The 26,206-nt window shown below is 46.0% G+C and overlaps 1 protein-coding gene across 4 annotated transcripts in view; it reads right to left on the bottom strand.

Annotated features, from left to right (window-relative positions):
• Tbc1d1 (TBC1 domain family member 1) overlaps window positions 1-26,206 on the bottom strand; it is a 182,934-nt gene that overhangs the window by 98,747 nt on the left and 57,981 nt on the right. The window contains exon 1 of one of the 4 annotated variants that reach the window (XM_057771453.1): window positions 15,501-15,641. The exons of the other annotated variants lie outside the window; for them this stretch is intronic. Coding sequence (XP_057627436.1) covers window positions 15,501-15,530 — 30 coding nt within the window. The 5' untranslated portion in view covers window positions 15,531-15,641. Of the gene's footprint in view, window positions 1-15,500; window positions 15,642-26,206 lie in introns of those variants that run through there. 4 annotated transcript variants of the gene reach the window in all.

The following is a 26,206-nucleotide window of genomic DNA, read 5'->3' as shown; positions in this document are numbered from 1 at the left end:
GCATGCAGTTTCTGTGTGTCAATTTTTTTTTTTTTAAATTTAAGGAGTGAGATGGGGGTGGCAAACCCTGAGAACCTGGCTGCAGCCTCAACGTTCAAGGGTCTGCTGAGCACAGGGCATGAGGGGCTCAGTTCTCTCCAGCTGTCCACCCCCACCCCTGCGGGGAGGCTGCCTTCATTTCACAGGAGCCCTCATTCACTATCAGGAGCATTCCTAGAGAACCAACTCAGAAACCAGGCTGACGAGATAAGAGGGCTGCAGCTGCCCAGAGCTGCTGCTGGGAACCGGCCCACGGCTGGCTGGCTGGCTGGCTTGCTTGTACAGAGAGCAGTACAGCATGGCCAGAAGCTTCAAGATTTGCTCAGGCTGAACTCTGATCTACCCACCAAAATCAAATTCCATCTACCAAGAGGGAACTAAAGTCTCTGAATCCTAAAGTCATTTTCAAAAGTGACACTCCGTCTTGATTTACAAGGACAAGAGGGAAATGCAATAGAATAAGCCCAAAGGAGGTTAGGGGCATGCGTAGTATGGGACCTAAGTGACGCCCTTGGATGTGTGTGGTTAGTACCCGCTGTACAGCCTTCCTCGACTACTGCTTTAGCATCTGCTCTAACCCAGCGGAGGATTTATGGGCTCCTTCGGCTGCACCAGAGGAATTGGAGAGTGGGTGTCTTCCTCTGCTCTCCCCAATGCCCAGCTCTCCACAGAGGACTGTTTAATCTATATCTCTACCTTCAAATAGTTTTCTAACTTGACCCAAATGCCCAGCCACCTCTTTAAGGTGTTTTTCAGGCACCTTGACCTTCCAAGATCCCCATCAACTGCATTCTCTTCACCATGAAGTGGGTCTCCCTCCTTATTCCCTGGTTCCCAAGTGCTTTCCAGGTGATCAAGCTTAGCCTTGGCCAGAGGCTTCGACTCATTTCTCCTTCCATCAGCTTTCCACCGTGAGGGTGCACAATTTATTCCTCAGCTTGAGCCCGAATCTCAAGTGCTGGTCAAGCCTGCACTTAGTCCAGTCGGATGATAGCAAGGCTCTTACTCCACCCAGGGCCCCAGCCTCCGGCCTATCCCCAAATCCACTCGTTCTGCTTTCCACAGATCATGCAGAACCACATTTCTCAGGAGGTCGGGCTTCTGCTCACGGACCCTCTTCTGGAACCCCTACCGAACACAGGCAGCCATATGCACCAGGGTCTGCCTCGGAGTGGCAAGAAACTCTAACTGCCTTATCTCACTCAGCTTGACCAGCCTTTTTACCAATCCCTCTGCCCATCGCATTTCCACCTCCACAGCTTCACTAAAGCAAATTCGGCCCTGACTCCTGCACGGGACCCTCCAAATCACTCATTCAACCTGCTCATTTCAGAGCTGAGGAAAAGACACCGCAAAAGGCTAAAGCGACTGGCATCAAATCACAGAGCTCAGGCGAAAGGAACTGGACCTTCCCAGACACGCTGTTTTCCTAGATCACGGGATCTGCTTTTGCTTTGGGATGAAGTAATCTTTGGGGTCAAAATTCCTTGTTTGGCTAAAACCTCTAATAACAATAACAATAATCTAGAAGAACAACATATGGCCATATGGCTAGAAACACATTGTGGCGTCTCTGAGACCCACACCTCACCAGTTCCCACTACATGCTTAGCTGCAATGATCCATGATGGATCTGCAGTCAAGGCTTGGGGACAGGCACCCTTTCTTCCACTCTGCTGTCTGCCTATTAAATCCAAATAAAGCATCCACTTATTAGAGCAGTTAAAAACACACACCTACATCAGCAGACAGGTGTTCCAGGCCACCACAGCTGCTTCTCAATACATCCAAAGTATATCTGTGGTGTGTGTGTGTGCGTGTGTGTTGCATGTGTCTGTTTATTCATGTATGTGTAGAAGTGTGCATATGCATACGTGTACAGGCATGTAGAAACCAGAGGTCAATGCCAGGTGCTTTCCCCTATTGGTCTCTATTTTTTTAAAGATTTATTTCCTTTGTTTTATGTGATGGGTGCTTTGCCCGTATGAATATCAGTGCACTACAAGTATGCAATGACCTCAGAGGTCAGGAGACAATTTCAGATCCCCTAGAATTGAAGTTACATACATTTGTTAGACACCACATGGGTGCTGGGCATAAACTCTAGTCCCGTGAAAGAGTTGAGAGTGCTCTTAACTGCTGAGCCATCACTCCAGCTCTCCCGCTTACTTTTGAGACAGGGTGTCCAACTGGACCTGGAGTTCAATAACCTGAGTTGACTAGACAGGCTAGTCAATGAGCCTAAGAATTCTCTTGTCTTTACCCCTATGCTGGGATCACAGTCTCTAATTCACTCACAATGAGACTCTATCTACATAGGGGCTGGGGATTGGAACTCAGGTCCTCATACTTAATTCGGAGAGCCCTCTACCGACTAAGCCATCTCCCAGGCATCCGGAAACCACATTTATTTTAAAAGACAAGCAATTCTGATACCTTTGCACACATCTGCCTTTCCCTCTAATAGGTCCTGTCTCAGTGTGCACCATCACAGATTTGCACAACAATGTATCCAAGTGCACAATGAACTTGGAGCAGGCGCGACTCTTAGCAAGGGTCTAGAATGAGCACACTGCTCCACTGAACAGCAGGTGACCACAGACCGTCCATGTGGAGCTCTGTGCTCTCCTGGTCTCACACGTGGAGCTTTTCCTGGGAGGAAAACAATCCACACAGCACAGCCTCAGCCAATTAACACTAGAGAACGGCCTGAATGTAATGCTCTCACGTACACCAAAATCAAGTGGAACAGACCGGAACGTCGGAGAGATGCAAATTCCTAGGCATTAGTCATGGATTTTGAGAAATGAAAATATTTTACAAATCTTTCCACTCACTTGGAAACTAGAGAACATGGCTATTTCTGGAACAATAAGAAGGGTTTGACCACAGTACCTATATTAATATCATGCTCAACATATAATTTGCTAATAATCAAAATACAAGGAGCCACTAACTTATTACTCATAAGTGAGTTTTCGTTTGTTTCTGAAATCAAACTTTGTAAGTTTTAGTACTTTTTATTTAGAATCTTACATTGTATTAAAAATGGACAATAGAAACAGTCACAAATGACCATAAGCAAATATTGTCTCAAAAAAATCTTTGGCTATTTTCACCTAATGACTGATTTCCTTAGGGTCCGCCCAGTAAAAAGAACTTCCGCAGAATACCATTCTTGGCAAATTTTCTGCCTTTAACAGGCCTATAATTGTAAACTTCACTGAACAAATAAACTTCCTTCCTATTTTTGAAGTTTTCCAAAAGTGGAGTGTCTAATGTTTTCGGTTAGCCAGCTTTTCCTAGTTTAAAATCTTGGCAATAAGAAATTCTTCACAGAACCCTCAGAGAGGAAAAGGCCCAGGGACAGTAGAACAGTCCCCCTTGGGGAAAAGGCTGGAATTATGACCTTGGGCAAAGACATTCGGGCTGCGGGCGGCAGAAACCAATGTAATATCTCTGCCCTCTATCTGATCTAAATGACTTGACGCTTGACAGAAGCAGGTGTTCTTTCTGCCACACCACGTGACTAAACAAGTCAGAACCCAAGCACGACAGCAGGAGTGAAATATAAAGAAAGCACTGGATTCCTCCTTGGTATGTGTGCGGGTATGTGCGGGAATGAATGGGTGTGTGCAGGTGTGCATGTAGGAGCACAAACCCGTGCACACACGCAGAAGTCAGAGGAGGGTGGTAGAAGATGTCAGGTGCCACGTTCTGTCACCTCATTCTCCATCTTAGGCTTTGACAGGAGGTCCCTCACTGAATCTAGAACTACGCCCCCAAGAATCCTTCTGTTTCCACCCCATACCATGCTGGGATTCAGGGGTGCACATGGTATGCCAAGATTTTTACATGGGTGTTGGGGATTTGAACTCATGTCTTCACATTAGAGCAGCACTACCCACTGAGCCATCTCTCCAGTCCCTGAACATCCTAGCTGTAGTCACTTCACCCATAAAGGGGAGGAAGAGCTGAGATGGTAGCTCAGCGGTAGATTACTTGCCTGGCATCCTCAAGGCCCTAAACTCAATCCTCACCAGCAAAAAGAGAATAGTGCTGGCAATAATAATAAATAAAAAGAAGGAAAAGGGCTAGGCAACCGTGGAGTCATCTCTAACCACAAATGCAATGAGGCAGTGTTGATGAATCATACTTAAGTGCTTAATCTGGCCCAGGAATTGTTTCATACTGAGTAGCTAAAAGCTAAGTAGCCTGAAGGAAAGCTATTTATCCCCATTCTACTGACAAACACACCGACATTTAGAAACAGTGAGACAGCCCGCTCCATAGATGTTTCCCTATTACTGGAGAAGCATGGGTGAAGATTTATGATTCTGGCCCAAGTTGCAATCACAAAAACAATTCCAAATGGAACAAGAATAAAGTGGATATTCAACACCATATGCTCACATATCAGAATCTGGGACCTAGGGAAGTCTACCACACCCAAGCCGAAGAGACTGAAAAGATGTAGTTGCCATCAGTTAGTCTAGAAATTCAAGCTAAAGCAAGCCTGGCAGCCACAATCCCAGCCCTGGAAGGCCTGAGTAGGAGACCAAGAGTTCCAGGCCAGCCTGGGATGCACGGAGACAAGGGACAAGGAAGGAAAGGGGGAAAGGAAAGGGAAAAGGAAAGAGGGAAGGGAGGAAAAGAGGAAGAAAAAGAAGCAGGGAAGAGAAGACAAACCCAGTAACCGCCAATAAATTGCAATCACGGCCTCCATCACCTCAAAACTGACCTCTTGGGACTACCCTTAGCCTTAACTTTCTTCCAGTCCTGACCATCTTTGATTTTCTACCAGGGTTTCCCCTTCCTACTTTCCTCTCTCTCTGGCCAAGAACTCCTGAAATATAGGGCTATGGAAAGTATTGTTACTGGCAACTGGTTCCGCCCTTGTATGGCTTCTCTCAAAAGCAGGCGAGTTGATCATTTATGCCTTTCTCTTAAGGAAAGAAGTCCCGTTTCTCAGTGGACAAGATCCTTTTCTAAGTTCTGCCAACCTGTTTCATAACAGGACCACCCCCGTGCTACCCGGACAGCACAGCTATGGCAGATGAAGCATGGCAAACTTAGAACCAGACAACTCAGGCCTTAATTTTAGCAGCTACGACTTGTGCTGTTCAACATAGCGGCACAGCCAATAATGCATAATACTCCTGGGAAAGAGATGAGAGAAGAACATGAAGTGTCTCTCCTTAGCAGCAGTGAATATTTAAGATAGGGTGTGTGCCAGTCAGCTAGATTTAATCATTCCATGATGTAATACTTCATAACATCATGGAAGGTATAGTAAACACAACTGCATCTGTCTAGAACAACATAACTTTTAAAAATAGCTGTGTCTCTGTGAGTTAGAGGCCAGCCTTGTTGAAAGTGAGTTCCAGGACAGCCAGGACTACACAGAGAAACCCTGTCTCAAACCCAACTCCCACCCTAAAATTAAAAAAATAAATAAAAATAGCTATCATGAAGCCAGAGATTTGGCTCAGCACTTTCAAGAGCACCGACTGCTCTTGTAGAGAGCCTGGGTTCAATCCCAACACCCATATGGCTGTTCTCAGCTCCAGTTTCAGGGGATACGACGACTTCCTCTTCTGACCCCCACTGGTACTGCACACACACGGCACACAGACATACAGACAGGCCAAACACAACACATAAATTTTTTTTTAATATTAAAATGGCTCTGATAAGTTACCTAGCTTCTCTAAACTTTGGTTTCTTCATATCCCTTGCCCCCCCTCATTAACAAAACCATAGGAAGAGCCAATAATCGCACTAATATCACAATTATTCCAAGAATCAGGAAAGCTATTGAAGTTGATTACTCCCAACATAATGACTGGCACACATAAAATGTTCAGAATGTGATTATCTCATCCTCTCCTTGGTAGTTCAATGATAACCCAACTTTCCCTTCTCATAAATGCCCAATGTAGGTAACACTTTTCCAGACAAAATCAATCACCCTACTGGAGGAAGGGAAATGCATTAGACATGTAGCTCACTTCCTGTGAGTCTTCTGGGAACAAGAGCACTAAATGGACCAGTGTGTCACCACAGCTCAGTGCCAGGGAGCGGCTCTGCCACCCTCAGCCCCAATAGCTCACTCTGCAAAGGTTCAGGCCATCCTTTTTCCCTGCCCCCAGTTCACACAGCTGGTCCTTCCAGGCCACTTGGGCTGTGTTCATTTACTGCACTTTTCCTAGGTCAAAAGCTTTCCATTGGCCCCAACTGCTCACACTCCCTACCTACACCTGTCCATTTCCCATGGCCATCTTGAGCTGACGTTCACAAGTATGCTCTTACGTGACTAAATGAAGTATGGGGAAATACATTGTCTCAAACATATGCATGGTTTGACTCATTAGAACAGTTTGATGATAGTACAAGCCAATCAGCAAGATAATATTAATGTGTACAAAACTCAGAGACAGAAATTTGGGTAAATGTTCAGTCATAAATTAGCTACGTGAGCTACTACTCTGGGGCCAGTTTCCTTATATAGAAAAGAACAAGCAGAATCACGTTCAAAGCTTTACTCCATGTACTCCAAACAACAGGACTGAATTCCAGCAAAATGACCACACGTGAACACAACCATTAACAGGATGTGCTGGGATGAAAGAAAAGACTCCTTCAGTACTGAATCCCCCCAAGTCCCAAGAATTTGGTGACAATAATAGGCTTTCCCCCAGGGATAAAAAGTACTGGAGACAGAAGGTGCTAGCAAACAGCTAAGGGAGGGAAGCAACCAATCGTCTTATCCAGTTGTGCTGCCTATGAGCCACAAGAACGGGGAAGCCGGGGTGGAAAGACTGTAAGAGCCAAAGGCCCGGGAATCTACTGTAGGGTTGTGTCTCCTAGAAATGAGAGTGAAGTTTCACCCATGTTACCTCTACAATATGGCTAACCTAAACAAGACCCGAACAAGGCACCAACAGACACACTAAACAGAAACCTCCCAGGGCTCCACCCCTGGATAAATATCTACAGGTAACTAAGGGGTGCTGAAGGTGGGAGAAACAGTCTTCCACCATGGAGGTGCCACCTAATTATCATCCAATACCAAATGGTTAGTACTGAAATCATATACATGCAATACTGAATGGACTTAGCAGGTTGTATCTATGTATTTATGTGCACGCACGCATACGCACACATTCACACAAAATTAAAAAGAATAGGCCATGGATTTGAAAGGGGACAGGTGGGAGGAGGAAAACACATGGAAGGGACTGGGGAAGGGAAAGAGGACACAGGTAACACAAACTAGACTTGATGACTTAAAAAGAAAAGACGACACAAATTTGAGTGGGTAGGCAAGGGAGGTAGATCCAGGAGTTTGAGGAGGGGGTTGACTAAGATAAAAGTACATTGTATTAAGTTCTCAAAAGAGCTAATAAAAATTAGAATGGGGAGGAAAGAGGGAAAAACACAGCAAGGGACAAGCAGGGCTCTCAACCTGCAGTGACTCTCAACCTGTAGGTGGCAACCCCATGGGTCACCTAAGACCACCAGAAAACACAGATTTTTACATTATGATTCCTAACAGTAGCAAAACTAGTTATGAGGTAGAAACAAAAACAAATTTATGGTTGGGGGTCACCACAACAAGAGGAACAGCATCGCAGCATAGGAAGGTTGAGAACCACAGGGCTGGACAGTGGGCTCAGCAGTTAAGAGCACTTGCGGCTCTTGCAGAGGATCTGAGTTTGGTTCCCAGCACCCATGTCAGGTGACTCATAACCACCTGGAACTCCAGCTCCACGGGATGTGATACCTCTGACTTCCATAGGCACCTGCACTCACGAGCATATGCGCACATGACGACACACACATACACATAATTAAAATATAACAAGTCTTTTTAAAAAAAAAATTAAAAACAAGGCAGCAGAGTTAGACAACCCTGAATAACTCAGTCATACAAGGAAACTCCCACTTGGGCTTCCTAGCCATGCTTTGGCATAAGCTACCACACTGCCGCCTCCTTTACCCTTTCTGAAGATTTCCCTCAAACCTCACCTTCTAGTCTCCTCATAACCCTAGCTGGGCCATTCATAAACACCATATTCACATTACAATCAACCTTCACAGGTCTCCTCTCCCCACTAAACTGCAAGAAGCTCAAAGGATGGGAATGACGCCTCCTTTCTACACCCACAGCACCTAACACTGCGTGTGTGCACAGCCTCTCACCTCAACTACCCACCCACCAGGTTCTAGACAGTCTATGCCGTGTTCAGCATCCACTCAACTACCTGCCTAACCAGGTTCTAGACAGTCTATGCTGTGTGCAACATCCACTCAACTACCTGCCTAACCAGGTTCTAGACAGTCTAGGCTGTGTGCAGCATCCACTCAACTACCTGCCTAACCAGGTTCTAGACAGTCTAGGCTGTGTGCAGCATCCACTCAACTACCCGCCTAACCAGGTTCTAGACAGTCTAGGCTGTGTGCAGCATCCACTCAACTACCCGCCTAACCAGACACTGCAGAAAATGTGCCAGCTGAAGTGCAAAAGGAGAGGCAGAGTCCAAATAACCCAGTCTGGACAGTGTTGGGAGCAGAACCAAGAACTCCTGGAAACAAGGCTGGAAACCTGAGAAGCTGGTTCTAACTGCTGGGAAGGATCTAGAACTTTCATCACCATCTCACCCCCAAGACCAACCCTGAGGGTCCTGTCTTATTTGATATAACCCAAAGAGTCCCTGTTGATCCTTTGCCCCGGCTCACAGAATTCTACAACTGTCCTGCCGTCAACTGTGGCCAGTACAATCCATGTGCCACAAAACATCTCTTCCACTGTCTCAAAACAAACAGACAGACAGACAAACAAACAAACATTATAAACATTAGAGCACCAAACCCAGGCAAGAACACAGAAATCCTTATTGCTGATAGGAATACAAAATGGAAGACTGGACATTCTTCACAAAAGTAAATGGACGCCTACCATAAAATCCAGAAATGTCCCATGGTCTCCCCCCAGAAAACATATGCCTGCAGAGAAGCCTATAACCATGATAGCAGCAGCTTCACCTACAATTGCCAAACCGAAACAGTAAGGCCCTCTCGTAGAGGCAAAAGAGTCAGTTACAAAACATCCAAATAATGGAATACTACTCAGCAATAAAAAGAAATGAGACTTTATCCCTGGGGTAGGAGGCTGGAGAGATGGCTCACTGATTAAGAGCTCAAGCTGCTCTTGCAGAGGACAGGGGTTCCATTCCCAGCATCCCCATGGTTGCTCACAACTGTCCATAACTACAGTTCCGGTGGATCTGCTGCCCTCATATGACATCCGCAGGCACTCACCCCGTGTACATACATGCAGGCAAAACATGCATCCTCATAAGATAAAAACCAAGGAAACAGAAATGTGTATTTCTAGGTAAAACGAGTCAATCTGGAAAGACTGTATATGGCATAGTTTCCATAGGCAAAAATACACAGACAAGAAAAAGATTTGTGTTTGTCACAGGTTCAGAGGGGACATTAAGGGACCCAACACAGAGAGTTGAGAAGGGAAAGTGGTCTAAAGGACACTGGAAGCTGGTTCAGCTCACTGTTCATTCTGTCCATGCCCACCAGAGGGTCACTGGTGGTAACAGGACAGACCATGAGGAGTGTGCAGTCAGGCCTGGTAAGAAGCCTCTGCATCGTCCACTAAATTTCCCTATAGAACAAGCACCACTTCCCTCTTGCTCTTTTATGAGGCCCTGACTGCCGCATGTAAAGTGGACCAACCTCAGCCTCTCAGAGATCTTCCAACTTCTCCTTCCTGAGCGGCATCAAAGGCTTGCAGTCCAACATCTGGCTCTAGCACTGTTTAAACATGGCGTTTTGGCAAGAAAGGAGAGGAGGCAATGTATCCTCTCCATCAAACCCCATTCCAATTCCTAGCCCGAGGTAATACCCCACATTATGTGGGGTTACGTACAAAAAGAGCAAACACCAAAGACTCTGAACTTGATAAACTGAATCTTTACTACATAAAAAGTTCAACTTCTTAAAAAGGTGTCAGAGCATGAGGTGCAAAGATTTTCTTCGACTTTTGCTCCCTAGCTACCTGATTTCAAGATCACTGATCTTCTCTTTAGGCTTCTCTTATAGAAAAAATAAAAACAAGAAACCCAAATGGAACCATGGCATATGTCCATATATATATATATATATATGAACCTTGTTACTTGCAACGTGGTCTCCAGCCTGGGAGCACCCACATCACCCAGGAGCTCACTCGAAATGCAGCAATGAAGGATTCCATTCCAACCAAGTAAACCTCAGGCACATTACCTGACACTCCCGGGTGACTTGCACATGCTGTGGTAAGGCACCCACCCCATGCTGGTTTCCACTGCGTTTTCAGACCAGCAAAAGGACTGCACAACTTAAATAACACAACGCAAGGCGTCTTCCAGAGTGGAGCAACAGCTTCAAGTCTGAGGGAGATCAGTCATGGCTCTACAGGGTCCCCACTGTCTTGGGGTCAAATGACAGCCTTTCTGAGAGAGGCTGACTTTCACGAGGGTCCAGGTGACCACTCACTTATCCAGCCTCACAGCACTACTGCACAGTCTCCCCAACATAGCCACCTACATGGGACTTCAATTGCCACAGAATCCCAGGCTTTTTATTTACAATTCTAGCAGCCCAACAAAACCAGCCCTACCCTTCCCTTACCGGTACTCTCCACTCAGGCAAGGATGAATGATTAATCAGGGATGCCTCAGGAAAAGGACAGAGGACGGAAGGGTTCTGACAGAAACGAACCATTAGGGCATAGACACATACAGACTAAGATGAGTTAGGGAACTCGTCCAAGCAACAAACTATGATTAACCTTGTTTCTCGAGAGCCTGGCTCTGGCTGTGTTCTGCTGGAGACAACATCCGCTCCAGCGTTCCTCCATTTTCTCTTCATAGGGACCACCGATGCTTGAGGTATTAGCCCAAGAGAACCTGCACTACTGCAGACAGCGATAAAGGCTCCCCCGAAGCTGGACCGACGTGTGGCTTACTCCAGTTGCACTTAGCAGAGGCAGCACATTTTCCAAGCTCAAGCAGTGGCCTGACTATTAGTAAGGAGTTCTTCGCTCTTCATTAAACTTAAGCAACTATTAATTAAATGTAGCAATAATATAAAGAAAAAATGCCTGTGCTTCAAGGACACATCAAGGACAAACCAACATAGGACTGACTTCAAGCAAGAGTGCAGTGTTGCCTAAATAAACACTTGCCATAGCCAGGTGGACACCTCCCAAGAAAAGCACAGTGAGAGCGGCTATTCTGTGTTCTGCTAACAGAAGAGCAAGTCCAGCCGACGTTGGCACTGAAGGTGGGCTACTCCAGACACAGAGAAACTCCAGGGTGAATAAATAAGCTGCGAGCCTGAACAAGACTTGACTGAATGCTGTGGTTAGCAGCAACTGACCAAAGAACAAGACGCAATTGTACTCAACATGCAACTGTACAAATAACAAGGAAGAAATTGCTTCAGGAAAGAAGACTGAGGTGAGCCAGCAGGCCAGCTTGCAAAAGCTGCAGAGCGATGATACGGCCTTCCTGTCTCACTACCCAAGCCTAGGTTACCACCATCACCTAACAGAGCCACAACAGCCCAAGTATAGCCCAAGAAGTCAGCGTCCTCCCATCCACAACACACATTAGCGAACACCACCACTTCCTTCTACCCCACCTACTGGCCTCCTAGTGTGTTTAAACACCATCCAAACCCAGCCCTGTGCTCAGAGCTCTTATCCAGCTGGCCTAGAATACCCTCCACACTCTGGATGGAGTCTGTCTCTGCACCAGCTCACTGGGCCTTCGTGCTGCCTCTGGGCACCAGGGCAAGCTTGAGGCTCGCCCCACCCAACCCAATCCCCACACCCACCTTCTCCATCTACTTCTCTTCCTAGCACTGACCACCAGCTGGAATCACCTTGCTTATCTATTGGCTTCTCTGTCTCTCCTTATCAGAATGGAAAGACCATAAAAATAGGAAACTGATCTACCTCTCGCCGGCTGAACCCCAGCTGGTTACGACAGAGGCACTGTAAGTATCTACATATTAAGTGACCTATGAATGAAGATGACTACAAATGCATGTTTTAGACAAAGACAAAATAGGAAAAATTAGCAATCAATAACTTATTTAAAAATTATTCTTTTCTAAGGCATTTTAAAATATCTGCCTTATAAAACTTCAGGTGAGCTAGGTATGGTGGTGCATGTTTTTAATCCCAACACTTGGGGGGAAGAGGCAGGAGGATCTCCATGAGTTCATGGAAAGGCTGCCCTGGCCCCCTCACACACACACACACACACACACACACAATTCAAGAGGTAGAGCAGGGAGATCACATGTTTGAAGCCAATGAGGGCTAGATAGTAAGATTCTGTCTCAAACAAAAAACAAAAATGAAAATCTTCAATATGCAATTCTTAAAGGACAAACCTATTGTGCAAAATATACCTCCAGTGCAGTGGGTCTCCCCTTCCTAATGCTGCAACCCTTTAATGCAATTCCTCAGGTTGTAATGACTCCTAATCATATAATTATTTCATTGCTACTTCATAACTGTAATTTCTCAATTGTTATGAATCTTTATATTTGATATGGTTATGATATGTGACCCCCAAAAAGGTGAGACCCACAGGCTGAGAACACTACTCTAGACCATGAGTGTTACCTGGTACACAGAGAGTCACAATATACACTTGCTGAATGAACTTACAGTCTCTGGAAAATAACATACGGCACAATCCATATGAAAATACCTTGAATTTCAGACACAGCAAGTCTGCCTACATTTTTATATGCCATCATTCATTTTTATCTGTAAACTGATATATACACATACACTCAAAATCCTGTGACACTAGCAATAACCTTAGTCACAATCTTTACAGGCCGGTACAAATCCAAGTGGATTTCTAGGGTTACCTGGCAGGTTTTCTGGGATCAGTTTTCACTAACTGATATGTAGAAGCAAAGATTCAAGCACCAGACAAGCTCAAGGCTGTGGGGCTGGGGACATCTGCAGGGTTAGTCTAAACACCAGAAATCTCGAGAAGTTTCTTTTTACTTATTACGGGGGAAGAGGAACAACGATCCCCAGGAAGACTTATGAAGAAACTGTACTTAAATCCCAGATCTATCATTTATTCAGTGCACACCTTGACCAAGCTCCATGCTCAACTAAAAGCAGAACAGGGCGTGTATACATTTAAAAACAAAACAACAACTCTTAGAGGTTTTCCCACCTAGGTCTTATTCCTTCATTACTAGGTTGCTCTCTACAGTTAGCGAGTGCCATCCACACAAGGAGACTGCCAGCTCAGGTATCCCTCTGCATCAACCACACCCACTCCCCTTTTCCTCCCTTGCCAGGTGCAGAGCTTCCACTGCCAAGGTCAAAATGGAAAATAAATCAGCTGAATGATGGGTAGGTGTGGTGTGAAGCCTATGCCTGTGTGCATCTGAGTGATCGTAAGCATCTCTAAGTCGACTATAAATGCCCGTTAGGATTATGCCCATTGTGTGTTACCTATACTTTTCTTTCCGCCTTTAGACCATTCGCTATTCTAAAACAAAGTCTTCACCATAAGCAAGCACAGGTCTACACAGGTTCCCATAAAGTGAACGTCACTCTTATAGTCTATAATCCCGAGTAGTTTTTCTTTCTTTCTTTTTTGATCTTAGTTTGATTTAGTTTTAGTTTGAAACTCAAGAGACTGAATTTCTTGAAGCCTATACTGACCATACCTTGATTCGTAGCTGAGGATGACCCTAACTCATTATCTTCCTCCTCCACCTCAATGTTTACAGGTATACACCACCACACCCCAGTTTATGAAATACTCTCAAAAAAGGTGACATTCTTCATTCACAAAACACTGGGTGAGAAAATTAATTCAAGATGTAATCTATAATTGCACGAGCTACACAATATATACACACACATATATACATTATACATATGTGTATGTTTGTATTTATATATGTGCATATATGTAAAATTATACAGCTGGGCATGGAGGCATACAACTTTAATTCCAGGATGTGAGAGACCAGACTAAAGGCAAAGGGTAGATTGTAAAGATCTACTATTCCTAACAAAACAAAACAAAAAACCAAAAAACGAAAAAAGCCGCTATTGCTTCTTTGTTTTTGTTTTTCAGTTGTATTTACTTCTCCTTGCTGGTGTTGAAATGAAACATCTCTGTGAAGCTCAATTTTCCCCTTAGAGTACAGTATTAAAAAACAGCAATAACCAAAATAAACAAATAAACACCAACAACAATAATAAAGCAACTCAGTTCTGCACCTGAACCACTTCACAAACTACATTAATACTATTTTTTAAGTTTAGCGTTACTTAGAAAAGTTACACGAGTCTTCAAAGGCAAAAATGTGAACATTCAACAGAAAATCATACTTTGTGGACAGGCTCAAAGCTTTTCTACAACCCTCTCAGTGAAGCACCAGCTGCTTCCGGAGGCCACTCTGGTCAGGACTCAGTGTTGGGATGTTGTTCCTTGGTGTCACCTCATAACCAACCTTACCTAGTTTCTGTCTCCATTTTATAACTTAAATTACAGGCGAAGCCACACGTGTTCCCAAACAGGTATTCAAAAAATGTAATTAGTGGGGGAAAACCAACCCACTCTGAACGGCCTCACATCATAACTGGAGATATAACTCCATCTAATTACTATTTATAAAGGGTCAGAGACGAGCTAACGGGTTCTCTCCAGGTGAAGTGTTCTCTCTCTCTCTCTCTCTCTCTCTCTCTCTCTCTCTCTCTCTCTCTCTCTCTCTCTCTCTCTCTCTCTCTCTCTCTCACACACACACACACACACGAGAGGGGTATCGTATCCAGTGTCCACGAGAGGAGGTGGGCGTCTTCCATGGCTGGAAGCAATGCACTAGTCAAAACACAACCCAAGCAAGGCTGGAGGCAATCCGGGCCATTCCGCCAACTTTTTTAGTTCAGCAGCCCTGCGCCGGCCTGGATTTCTAACGTTCGGCTCTGAAAGTTGGAGAGCTACAGTCATAAAACTTTGGGCAGACAGAGAAAGTTACATTTCACACACTTAGAACTCGGAGCTTGTCCTTTGAAAGCTGCGGGTTAAAAAAGCTAAAGGCAGGCAACATCCTCGGCGACCCGCCCCAGCCACCCGGAGCAGAGAGGATCCAGGACGGCAGGGGCGGACCCACAATCTGGGACCACACCTGGGACTCTGGCTGTGCCTCAGTCTCCCCAGCTGGGAAAAGGACGCGACGCCTTCTGAGAGGCTGGCCCGCGGGGTGAGAGGAGGAATGAATGAAAAGTACTCCCAGGCTGGCTCGAACGGCCTGGCGCCCCCCCACACACACACCCCGCGCCGCGGCCCGGCAGTTGGAGACCCCCCGGCCCCCCTGGGCAGCTCTGGCCCGCCGCCGCCTACCTTGGCCACCCAGCTGAACAATGGTGACATCGCTGGCCGGGCGGCGGCTCCTCGCCCGCCGCTCCCGCTCACACGCGCCTACCCGTGGGCCTACGGATGGCCGGGGGCGGGCTCGGGCGCGGCGGGGTGCGGGCGGGCATCGTCCCGAGACGGCGGCCGAGCGGCGGGCTCCACCCCTCCCCGAGCGTCACAGCCCGAGAGGGCGAGCCCGCCGGGCAGCACAGCCAGAAAGGGAAGTGGGGAGGGGGGGTGCAGGGGAGGGAGCGGAGATGGAGGGGGCTCCGCCAACCACGCCCCCAGACGAACACGCCCACCGTCCCGCCCACCCGGACCTGCTCACGCGGGAAGTTGGGACGTGCAAGGGTCGCCCCCTGTGGACGTCCGCGGTGCTTGATCCCTGGTGACTGAGGAAGGCTAGGACTCTACAGGTCTCGGGCCTTTTCGGGCAACTTCAGAAATCTGAAGTCTCTCGCTTTCTTCCTTTGATTTAAAAACCGCAGAACTGGAGCGAACACAAGGCTGCCCTGCTTTCAAGGGGACGGACCTCTCTCTTCTCCCCTAGGAACTGGCAGCCCAGCTTTCCAGGGGGATTGCTCCCTAACCTCTCTGGATGGCTGGTGACCAAAGGGCCAGTGTTACCAAGTCCCTGATACTTTACGTAACCAGAGGTGCTTCTCTTGGCCTCGTAAAACCCAGCTGAGGAGACAGAAATGACGCTGCCGGCAGGGTGATTAGATTATGGCTGCGACAAAGGTTAAACTGAGTTTCCTATCCAGACGCTACCAACTTCCACGGTGAGAAAATCCAAGTCCAAAGGTCTGAAGTAGTTGGTGGGTGAGGCACACGTGTGTCAGAGGAGCGCTCACAGTTCCTCCGCCCACTCGTAAATCCAGCCCGTGGGTCCTGTTCTTGCCACTTTGTAATATTGATTATGCGTTATTTTCAACATAGTTCAATAGTCTCCAAATACCTGGCATCTTCGCAGTTGTTGGTTACCTACTGCCCTTTAACAAGTTGTTCCCAGACTGAGCTGCTATGGTAACAAATCCTGTATGGCAGAAACTCAGGAGAACTTAGCTGGGTGTCCATAGCTCAAGATCTGCCTTGAGTTTAAGGCAGGCAGTAAGGTGAGGCTGCATGTATCCCAGGCCTGGATGGGACAGAAGAATCCACCACCAAACCAATATAGATTTGCTCCTAGGATTCAGGACACCTTCGGAGAATTGAACCCACAGGGCTCAATGACGTGGTGTTTCCCAGAGCAGAGGTGGTCACTCTGCACCTCAGCATGTATTCCAAGCAGAGTGCCATGTCCCAAAGGGGAGTCAGTCCTTTTGTCAAATTAATCTCAGAAGTGACATTTCAGCCCTTCTGCATTTTTTCTTTCTTTTCTTTTTCTTTTCTTTTTTAATTCCTCTGTGTGTAACAGTCATGGCTGTCCTGGAACTCACTCTGTAGACTAGGCTGGCCTCGAACTCACAGAGATCCTCCTGCCTCTGCCTCCCAAGTGCTAAGATTAAAGGTGTGCACCACCACCTCCCAGCTTTTTGTTTTTCTAAGGCAAGGAAAGAAGATGATTCAGTTTGGGAGAGATTGCCCAAGGGCATGAAAACTAACTGGAGAGGGTGGTGTTCTTTTTCCCTTTCTTGGTGAAGTACACACAGGAGATAAGCCATAAAGGGGTAAGCAAAAGGTCATTCAAATGCACCTTGGAAGCTGCTTTGGTGACGGACGGGCAGGTGCCTTCACTCATTAATCAGTTCCCTGAAGATTACCAAGAGGCAGGGAAGGGAAGGGCTCTGCAGCCTTTTAGCTGAATCTTCCTCTTGTCATCAGAGGACATTCTGGAGCAAAGAGGAAAGCTAAGAGTTTTATTAAAGCGAGAGCCCTTCTCTGTGTGTGACCTCCCTCCTCGCGGTGTGGTCCATGGATCAGCAAGCTCAGCGTGGACTGTCGATCCACTGGGAATCCAGACACTCAGCCATTCTCTCAGGACTTTCATTATGATATTATGTTCTGGCCTTTGTCCACAGTTACCGGCTTATGAGTCCTTTCCAGAGGGCAGCCATGAAAATGAGTTTCTCTTCTCTGAGGCAGCTCACAGAAATTCTCAGTCTTCCCTCACACTACTTCTCGGATCTGGCCTTAAAGAGCTCTGACCTGTCTGTTCTTGTCCAATAGCGGGCTAAAACAAACAAAAAAGGCCTCCCTCGTTCCAGATGGGGCCTGTCCCATCTCTGCAGGAAGGAATGCTACACAGAGGCCATGAAGAATGGTGACACAGACAAACCTTGTCTGTTGGGTTTCCCCAGCCACTCTGTTAGTAATCGTGACCACGAAAAGAGGGATCTCTAAAAACCCAAAGGATAGGGCATAGCTTTTGGATGGCTCAACATATGGAGGTTCCTGGAGCGTGAGATGCCTAGAGAAGGCGAGGAGCTTCACACCACACGTCTCCCCCAGAATTCTCTCCGGCATTTTATCTGTAGCCTGTAGCCTTCTCAACCCATGGGTCTTGACCCCACTTATCAGATATCCTATAAATTAGGTATTCCCAGTGTGATTCATAACAGTAGCAAAATTACAGTTATGAAGCAGCAACAAAATAACTTGATGGTTGGGGGTCACCACAACATGAGGAACTGTATTAAAGGGGCACAGCATTAGGAGGATGGATGCCCACTGCTACAGAGTGTCCTTTAAGAGCCTGGTGTTTCCCTGAGTTGCATCAAATTAACTGAACCTGAGAAGGCAGGTGTGGGAACCTTAGTTTATAGAAGGTGGGTCAGAAGTTCAAGGAAAACAAAACCTTGTCTGTCTCCGAAACAAAGCCACACAGATAAGCAGCCTGGGTTTGCAAGCCGGTATCTGATTGGAGGTGAAGTATCTTAAGGACTGAGGTCCTAATCTGTTCTACGACATTATCGCCCAGGTACACAGCCTCAGAACCGAACTCCATTAGAGAACACCCAGCTGATGTCCACTGCGGCAGGACCAACTGCTTGTCTGCTGGTGGAACAAACCCCCACACCTTGAGGTCACAGAAGTCTGTGGTATGAGGGCAGAGGGAGCAGGCGGCTTGTTTTCTCTTAGACACATCCCGTGACTGGTTTACACATTGATAGCTGAGATTCATTATCACTGGGTTTTCAGATATATTGTCAATGAATTATGGACCAAGGGACCCTTGGGAAAATAGCACCCAAATGATTTTGGGATAGTGGGAACTACTGGGGGAGGGGTGGGGGGAGAATGTACTGCAGAGTTTCAAAGTGAGTGAGTGGTAAACAAGGACCAGAGCAGAAAGGCTGGACAATGGCAGATGGAGTCCTTAGACTCCATCACAAGAGCCCCCAGACTGAGCACTCCAGAAATTCCCAGCATCCTGAAACCACTCTGGAGAAGGGGAGAGGAGACCCTAGAATTGTCTAAAGAAACTAGAAGCACATGGAATGGTGTTTTCTGGCACGGAAGATAAGTCTACTAAAGAGAGTTTACAGAGAATAAGGAGTTAAATATTAAACCAAGTGTGGTGGCACATGCCTGCATTCCCAGCTTCCCAAAAGGCTGAAGCTGGAGGACCCCGAGATTGAGGCTAGCCTAGGCAATATAGCAAGAGCTCTGTAATTAAAATAAAGCCCTAGCATTTCTTGCAAAAAATGGGAGGGGGGAAGTAAAATATGATCAAATACTGACTTGTAAGGGTTACAAGGAGAAAGTGTACAGACAAGCAAAGTAACAGACATGAAGGCTTCAGGGTTTCAAGCTGGATTCCGTCCTCCGGCTTGCATAGGTGCACTGAGGGTACAGCCTCAGGCGCACTCTAGTCTGAACTTGCCGTAAGTTCATCTACTCCAAGATACTCACAGGAGACTCTCAGAGGCCTCGCTCTGAGCCAGGTCTCTTGGCCTGAGCCAGGAATGGACAGAACACTTCTTTCATGGGAAAGCGGGGGCTTTTCCATCGAGTGCATTTGATAGGGACTCGTAGAACATTAGCACCAAGTATTTTGAGAAATACACATGAAAAGCCCTCATTTTTTTTTTTTTAAGTTTACTGGCAGCATGCAACTTACCAACCACATGCACAAAGAAATTCTCTGTTACAGTCTGGAATTTCACTAAAAGTAAAGTACTGACATCACATACTCTACCAAAATCCAGCCGACCCTACACTCAAATATGATTTTCCTTAAAATACCCCCTTTCCTCCGACCTGAAAAAAGTCTCTTCCTCCAAAAAAATGTCTCCTGGAGGAGAATGTGTTCCACACTCTTGTGGAAGTCTGCATGCATCTCGGGCAGCAGTTATGTGTAACAGCTCCCAAGCAATCTGAGTGCAACTGGAACTCACTGCTCAAGGAGGCTGGTGGTCCCTAGCCCTAGCTGTCATGGGAGGTGATGGGGGGCTGACAGCAGATAACTTATTTGCTTTGAGACCAAGATCAAATTCTCAAAAACCTCAGAGGAAAGGCAAGTTATACAAACATGCAAAGTGAGGAAAAAGTGGAAGAACAAGGAATGAATGAATGAATGAATGAGAAATGCATCATGGAGAATGTGTGTCCTAACATTAGAACACTCCATCCAACCGGTTGCCAGGCAACAGAATCTGACTGGAGAAGAGGGATTATTATTGATGTTGACTTCTGGGTTTACTTAAGGCTCAGATACAATTTATGAGATGCATCACATGCATATTCTAGTATGTGATCTGCCAAGATTGAGAGCCACTTGCACAGTTCTATAAGCGGGGAAGGGAGTGGGTCGGTAATCACCCAGCTTGATAAGAGCTAGAGTCACCTAAGGGACCGACCTCTGGGCATGTCTGTGAGGAAGTTTCTCCATTAGGTTAACTGAGCTGGGAGGACCCAACTTAAGCGTAGGTTTGCACCATCCCATGAACTGGAGATTCACACTGAATAAACTAGAGGAAGCCAGCTAAGCACCAGCCTTTACCTCTGCTTCCTGATTGCACCTGCAATGTGACCTGCTGCCCCACACTTCCGGGACCAGTCTTTTCCCATCTGGGTGGAATAAAGCTCCCTTCCTTCCTTCCTTCCTTCCTTCCTTCCTTCCTTCCTTCCTTCATTGCTTTGGTCAGGTGTTCTCTCACACCGAAGAAGAAAAGTATCTGACCCGGGAGAGTTGTGTGGTGAGCAGCAGGCTCATCAAATGGCTCTAGCTGACAAGTGTCCCTCCAGAAAACCCAAGACGGCTGCCTTTCTATGGGACTTCCAAAGGATGCACAGAAGGACAGCTTCATCAGTCTTCCTGAAACATGAAAAGGAGGCAGACTGCAGAATGGGAGAAGGGTGCCTACCAAGCCTGGCAATACCCCACAGGCAAGCCTAAACATTCCTGCTCAGCATTTCTCCAAGTTCTACCCTTGCTGTTTGGTTTGTATGGTTCTTTACAAGTTCTCCCTGTCAGCCCCCTGCCTGGACTCTATAAATGGCGATGATTTCTTGCTGTGGAATAATCCCTTTGTACACTGTGAAGATTTGTCACTGTGACTGTGTTACTAAAGAAGCTGACTGGCCCATAGCTGAACAGAGTAAGATTAGGCAAGAGGACCAGACTAGAAGAATGTTGGGAGGAAGAAGGGCAGAGTCAGAGGAGTGGCCAGACAGAGAGGAAGCAGGATGTATAGAAAATGAACATGATAATAAGCATGAGCCATGTGGCAAAGCATAGGTAAGAAATATGGGTTAATTTATATGTAAAAGTTAGCTAGTAATAAGCCTGAGCTATTGGCAGAGCACTTAAAATTAATATAAGCCTCAGTGTGTTTATTTGAGAGCTGGGTGGGACAGAAACGTCTGCCTACAACTTCTTTCCCATTCTGTAGGCTACCTGTTTGCTATATGTATCATTGCTTTACTGTGACACATTTTAGCTGCATGTAGCCCCATTTGTTAATTCAAGAGATGAAGAAACAAGGACTGGAAATGTTCTGTGTATTCAGAGAACTATGGCAGACAGGCTGCAGACCTCCAACCCAGGGGAGGAGGAAGCCAGGGAGAATAGAGAGCATAAGAAAGCATGACCTCACCCACCAGCTCCTTCCTCACCACAAGACCTGGTTAAAAATAGGGCCATTGTAACACTAATTGTACAAGGAGATTCTACGGAGTTTCAAGTGAGTCAGAACCACTTGGCAACTAGCCAGGGATTTATTCTGTTCACAAATACAAATATTCATAAGTACCTATAGTGAAAGGCAAGGGAATCATTGCAGGAAATAGGGACAGTGAGTCAAACCTCAATCCTGCCCTCAAGGGGCATAAAAGTCAGGAAATGCAAGCCAAGACAAGAGGGCAAAAATGCCAAGAAAATGGCAAAGCTTCCAGGCATTCTCACAAGAGGAAAAATAACTGCAGGCTACAAAGACAGAATGGCCTTCTGTGTTGAAAGATGTCAGGCTAGGCCTCGTACAGAAGGTGCAAATGGGAGTGAAGGAGTAGACTTTTCTGGACCAGACAGGACAGGCTTGGAAGAGACGGACCCAAAACAAGCTTACATGGGGTGAAAGATTGTGTGTGCGTGCGTGCGTGCGTGTGTGTGTGTGTGTGTGTGTGTGAAGTACAGGGCGGGAGTACAGAGGGGAGAGGGAGAAGGAGAGGAGGGAGGGGGACAGCAGGAGAGAGAGAGGGACAAAGGAGGGATGGGGAGGCAAGGGGAGGTGAGAGATTGATTTAGTGAAATAGCAGCTTGAGTTTTTCCCTTCTAGTCATGAAAGTTTATTTCTAGAGAATTACATGAGACTGGAATGATGGCTCTGCGGTTAAGAGCACTGACTGTTCTTCCAGAGGCCTGGATTTTGTTCCCAACATCCACAGAGTGGCTTACAACTGCATGTAACTCAAGTTCAGGGGATCTGATGCCCTCCTCTGGACCCTCAGACACCTGCCCCACACACAGACGAGCAGGAACATAGGCAAGAAATATATCTTTAAAACAATTTTTTAAAAAAGAAAGATTTAAGAACAATATCAAGTCTAGAAACACCACTGTAGTTTGAATAAGAACAGCCTCCATAGACTCATATATTTGAATGTTTAGTCATCAAGGAATTTCACTGCTTGAGAAGGATTAGGAGGCATTGTTGGAAGAAGTTTGTCATTAGGGGTAGGCTTTGAGAGTTCAAAAGCTGGAGCCAGGTCAAGTGTCTCATTCTCTCCTTTCTGCCTGAGGACCTGGATATAGAACTCTCAGCTACTTCTCCAGTAACAGGTCTGCCATGTATGATATCATACATCATACATGTTGCCATGTATGATAAAGGCCTAAACATCTGAAACTGTAAGCGAACCCCAATTAAATGTTTTTCATTATAAGAGTTGCCATCATTGTGGTTCTCTTCATGCCAATAGAACACCAACTAAGACAAAACCCAAGACTGAAAATGCCTGCGTATAAATTGAAACCAGATGCTCATGCAAAAGCCTGTCCATGAATCATGAATGCCACTGACTGGAGCACTGTCAACAACAGTTAAAAATAGTATATCAACTTAACGGCTGCACGTGGCTCTAAACGAGATGCATTCACAGCATGAATGGACTTAGGCAATATTGATATTAACCAGTCACAAAAAAACTACATAATGTGTGGTTGCATTTACATGAAATGTCAAGAAGAGGAGTGTAGATCAATGGTGACCCAGATCTCTAACAGTTTCCTCCTAGATTAAAACATCCCATCCTATAGGGACGCTCCTTAAACCAGAAGATAGACAATTCAAAACAGCTTCAGGAAGTGCAGGAGGGAGGTGGCTAGTTAGTTCCTCGCCACTTAGCCCCGAAATAATCACACAGAAACTGTATTAATTAAATCACTGCTTGACCCATCAGCTCTAGCTTCTTATTGGCTAACTCTGACATAGTAACTCAACCCATCTCCATTAATCTGTGTATTGCCATGTGGCTGTGGCTTACCAGGTGAAGTTCCCAGAATCTGTCTCTGGCAGCAGCTCCATGGCTTCTCCCTGACTCCGCCCTTCTTTCTCCCAGCATTCAGTCCAGTCCTCTCCACCTAGCTCTGCTCTGCCCCACCCTGCTCTGCTATAGGCTCAAAGCAGTTCTTTATTCATTAATGGTAATCACAGCAAATAGTGGGCAATCCCACATCAAGGAAGTCCCTGAAACTGACAAGATTCACTAGGCACCTCTCTCCCAAGAGTAAACTCTAAAGATTGCTGAGTGTCACCCTCAGGCAAGGCAAGCCACAAAGAAGATTCTGAGACCAGACCTGCTGTCTGGACCAAGCAGAGGCCAGCCAAGCTGCCTGAAAGAGGCTTAGACCAATTGAGTCACCTGGAAAGGACACTTTCACAGCTGTTAAGCTGCACACTGGCTGTGCAGTGAGCTCCAGGTTTCCAGCTTTGTGAGATGTTTACCATGCTAAGGTAGGTTTTTATGATGCATCTGTCTTTGAGTCATTTCTGCTCCTGTAAGTAACCCCTCATTTATATTTACCAGTAAGTAACCCCAATAAAAATCATTGGTTTACCAAATTGGACTTTGGTAGTATCTAGACTTTGGTTGGTAGGGGTTTCCTCTCTGGGGTGAGTAGATGTGTAGATTTCCCCAGGAAAAGTCTTGTCAAGCAACACCAGGGCGGGGGAAGAAGAGGGGGAAGATGGAGAAACTCTCTACATTGATGAACATGTTTTGGAGTTAGCAAGAATGATTGCACAAATTTGTGAAGCAAAATTTTATACTATATGAGTCATGTCTCAGTCCCAAACTCTCTTTTACGTGGATGGCTGAACAACCAACCCTAGGGAGTTAATTCCTCCAGCCTTTATCATGATGGAGCCTGAACTTAGTGGGTGGCCTTAGGGATGAAAGCACTGAGCGAGAGAATTCTGACCTATGGTGACGCTCAACACATGCTCGCTGTGGTGATGGTGGCGACAGCAGCGTGAATTGCTGGGATTGAGCTGATAGTTATAGGGGTGTCTGCTTGTGCACTTGTGTGTGCATCTGTGTGTACCCATAGAATCAGAGAAAGATATGGGGTACCCTCCTCTATCCCTCTCCACCTTGATCATTTCCGACAGAATCTCTCGGCGAGCTTGTGTTTTCTGGCTAGGCTTGCAGCCAGCAAGCCCCAGCTACCTTCCCATCTTTGGCCCCTTCAATGCAGGGATAACAGGTGTACACAGGACACACCCAGATTTTATGTGAGTGCTGGAATCTGAACTCCAGTCTCGTGTTTGCACAGCAAACACTCTTAACCACCAAACCATCACTCCAGCTCCAAATATGGTCAATGTTAAATAAAAAATAAAACACAACGATCCAAAGGCCCCGAGTTCTGATACAAGTTACAAACATAAGCAAATATAGCAGAACAAACAGCCAAAACCAACTGCAGGAAGGGTAGGCCTCCAAGGTGTCTCTCCATGTTTCCATCTCTTTTTTTTTATGAGTTGCTATGTCTACCATCAAGACTGTGCTCCTTTTTTTTTTTTCTTTAACTCTAGAAACCAAGGAATGCATATTCCAAAATTCTCTGGTGAATTCTGGTCATTCTGCTGGGCAGCCTCAATATGCACACACATTATTAGCCCCTCTTGCTTTATTTACGCATATGGGTCTTTGGCCTGCATGTATGTCTATGCATCACATGCATGCAGTGCCCATGCATGTCATAAGAAGATACTGGATCCCCTGGAACTGGATTTTCAGATGGTCCTAAGCTGCCATGTGGGTGGCTAGGAATTGAACCCAGGACTCTAGAAAAGTAGTCACTCTCCTGCCCTGGCTCCTCCTCACCTTTAGGGGTTTGGAAATTCCTCTCAAGGCTTTATATCCCATCTGCTTATAGGGAAACATGCCCTCCCCTGTCCCAAACCTCTACCCCCCATTCATATCCCTGACTTTTCCAGGACTCACACTCACATTTGAAGTCACTTGAAAGTCAGAATAAAGGCCCCCTGGTGGCAAAACTGAGGCAGCTTCCAAGCTTACAGTGCTCAATAAGGTGGTGACAGAAGAGCCCAAAGGTTAAGGGAAGGGGAATCCAGCGAACACTTATTTGGAGATAGACTGTAAGTTCACTGCACCCTACCTAGAAAGGCTAAGACTCCGTGGAGAGATGGGAGCAACTGAACCTGAACCTCCAGGAGGTTCCTCAAGAATAAAGTTCACCCCATCTCTGGAGTGCTTCTGTTCTGTGAGCATACAAGCCTCAGGAAAACTGACATTTGCCTGTGAAACAAATTTATCTCTTCAGTTATAATATAAAAGAGTCAACTTATCAAAATGCAGTGCCATTTCTGATCACATTTTGCTATGTTAAGTATCTGCTTTCTTCCCCATGCTGTACTGCCCATGTACACGGTCAGGTTCACTTTTTAGCTTGTATAGCATTCCAAAAATAGAAACAGCCCTCATCTGTTTTTTAGCTCAGTCTACAAAGTTAAAGCAAGTAATCCTCTTTCCACAGCACTGTACATGTTTCCGATTCATGGGAAAATCCAACCGTAATGAGCTCATAAAGGGAAATGGTAAAGAGGTAGAGTGAAAAGATTTTGACATCTACACCTTGTGTTATAACAAAACAGGAGCTCAGCTTTCATCTCAGACTCTTGTAAAATCTATAATGGAAACATTCAAGTGATCCATCTGTGTTTCACAGAATTTCTGGGTGCACTAATTTCACAAAAATAATGACTTCTAAATGAAAAAAAATATGT

The sequence above is a fragment of the Chionomys nivalis genome, chromosome 6 (assembly GCF_950005125.1).
Source record: "Chionomys nivalis chromosome 6, mChiNiv1.1, whole genome shotgun sequence".
Lineage (NCBI taxonomy): Eukaryota > Metazoa > Chordata > Mammalia > Rodentia > Cricetidae > Chionomys > Chionomys nivalis.
Note: the sequence above shows the minus strand (reverse complement) of the source record. Positions and strands in the feature narration are given on the sequence as shown.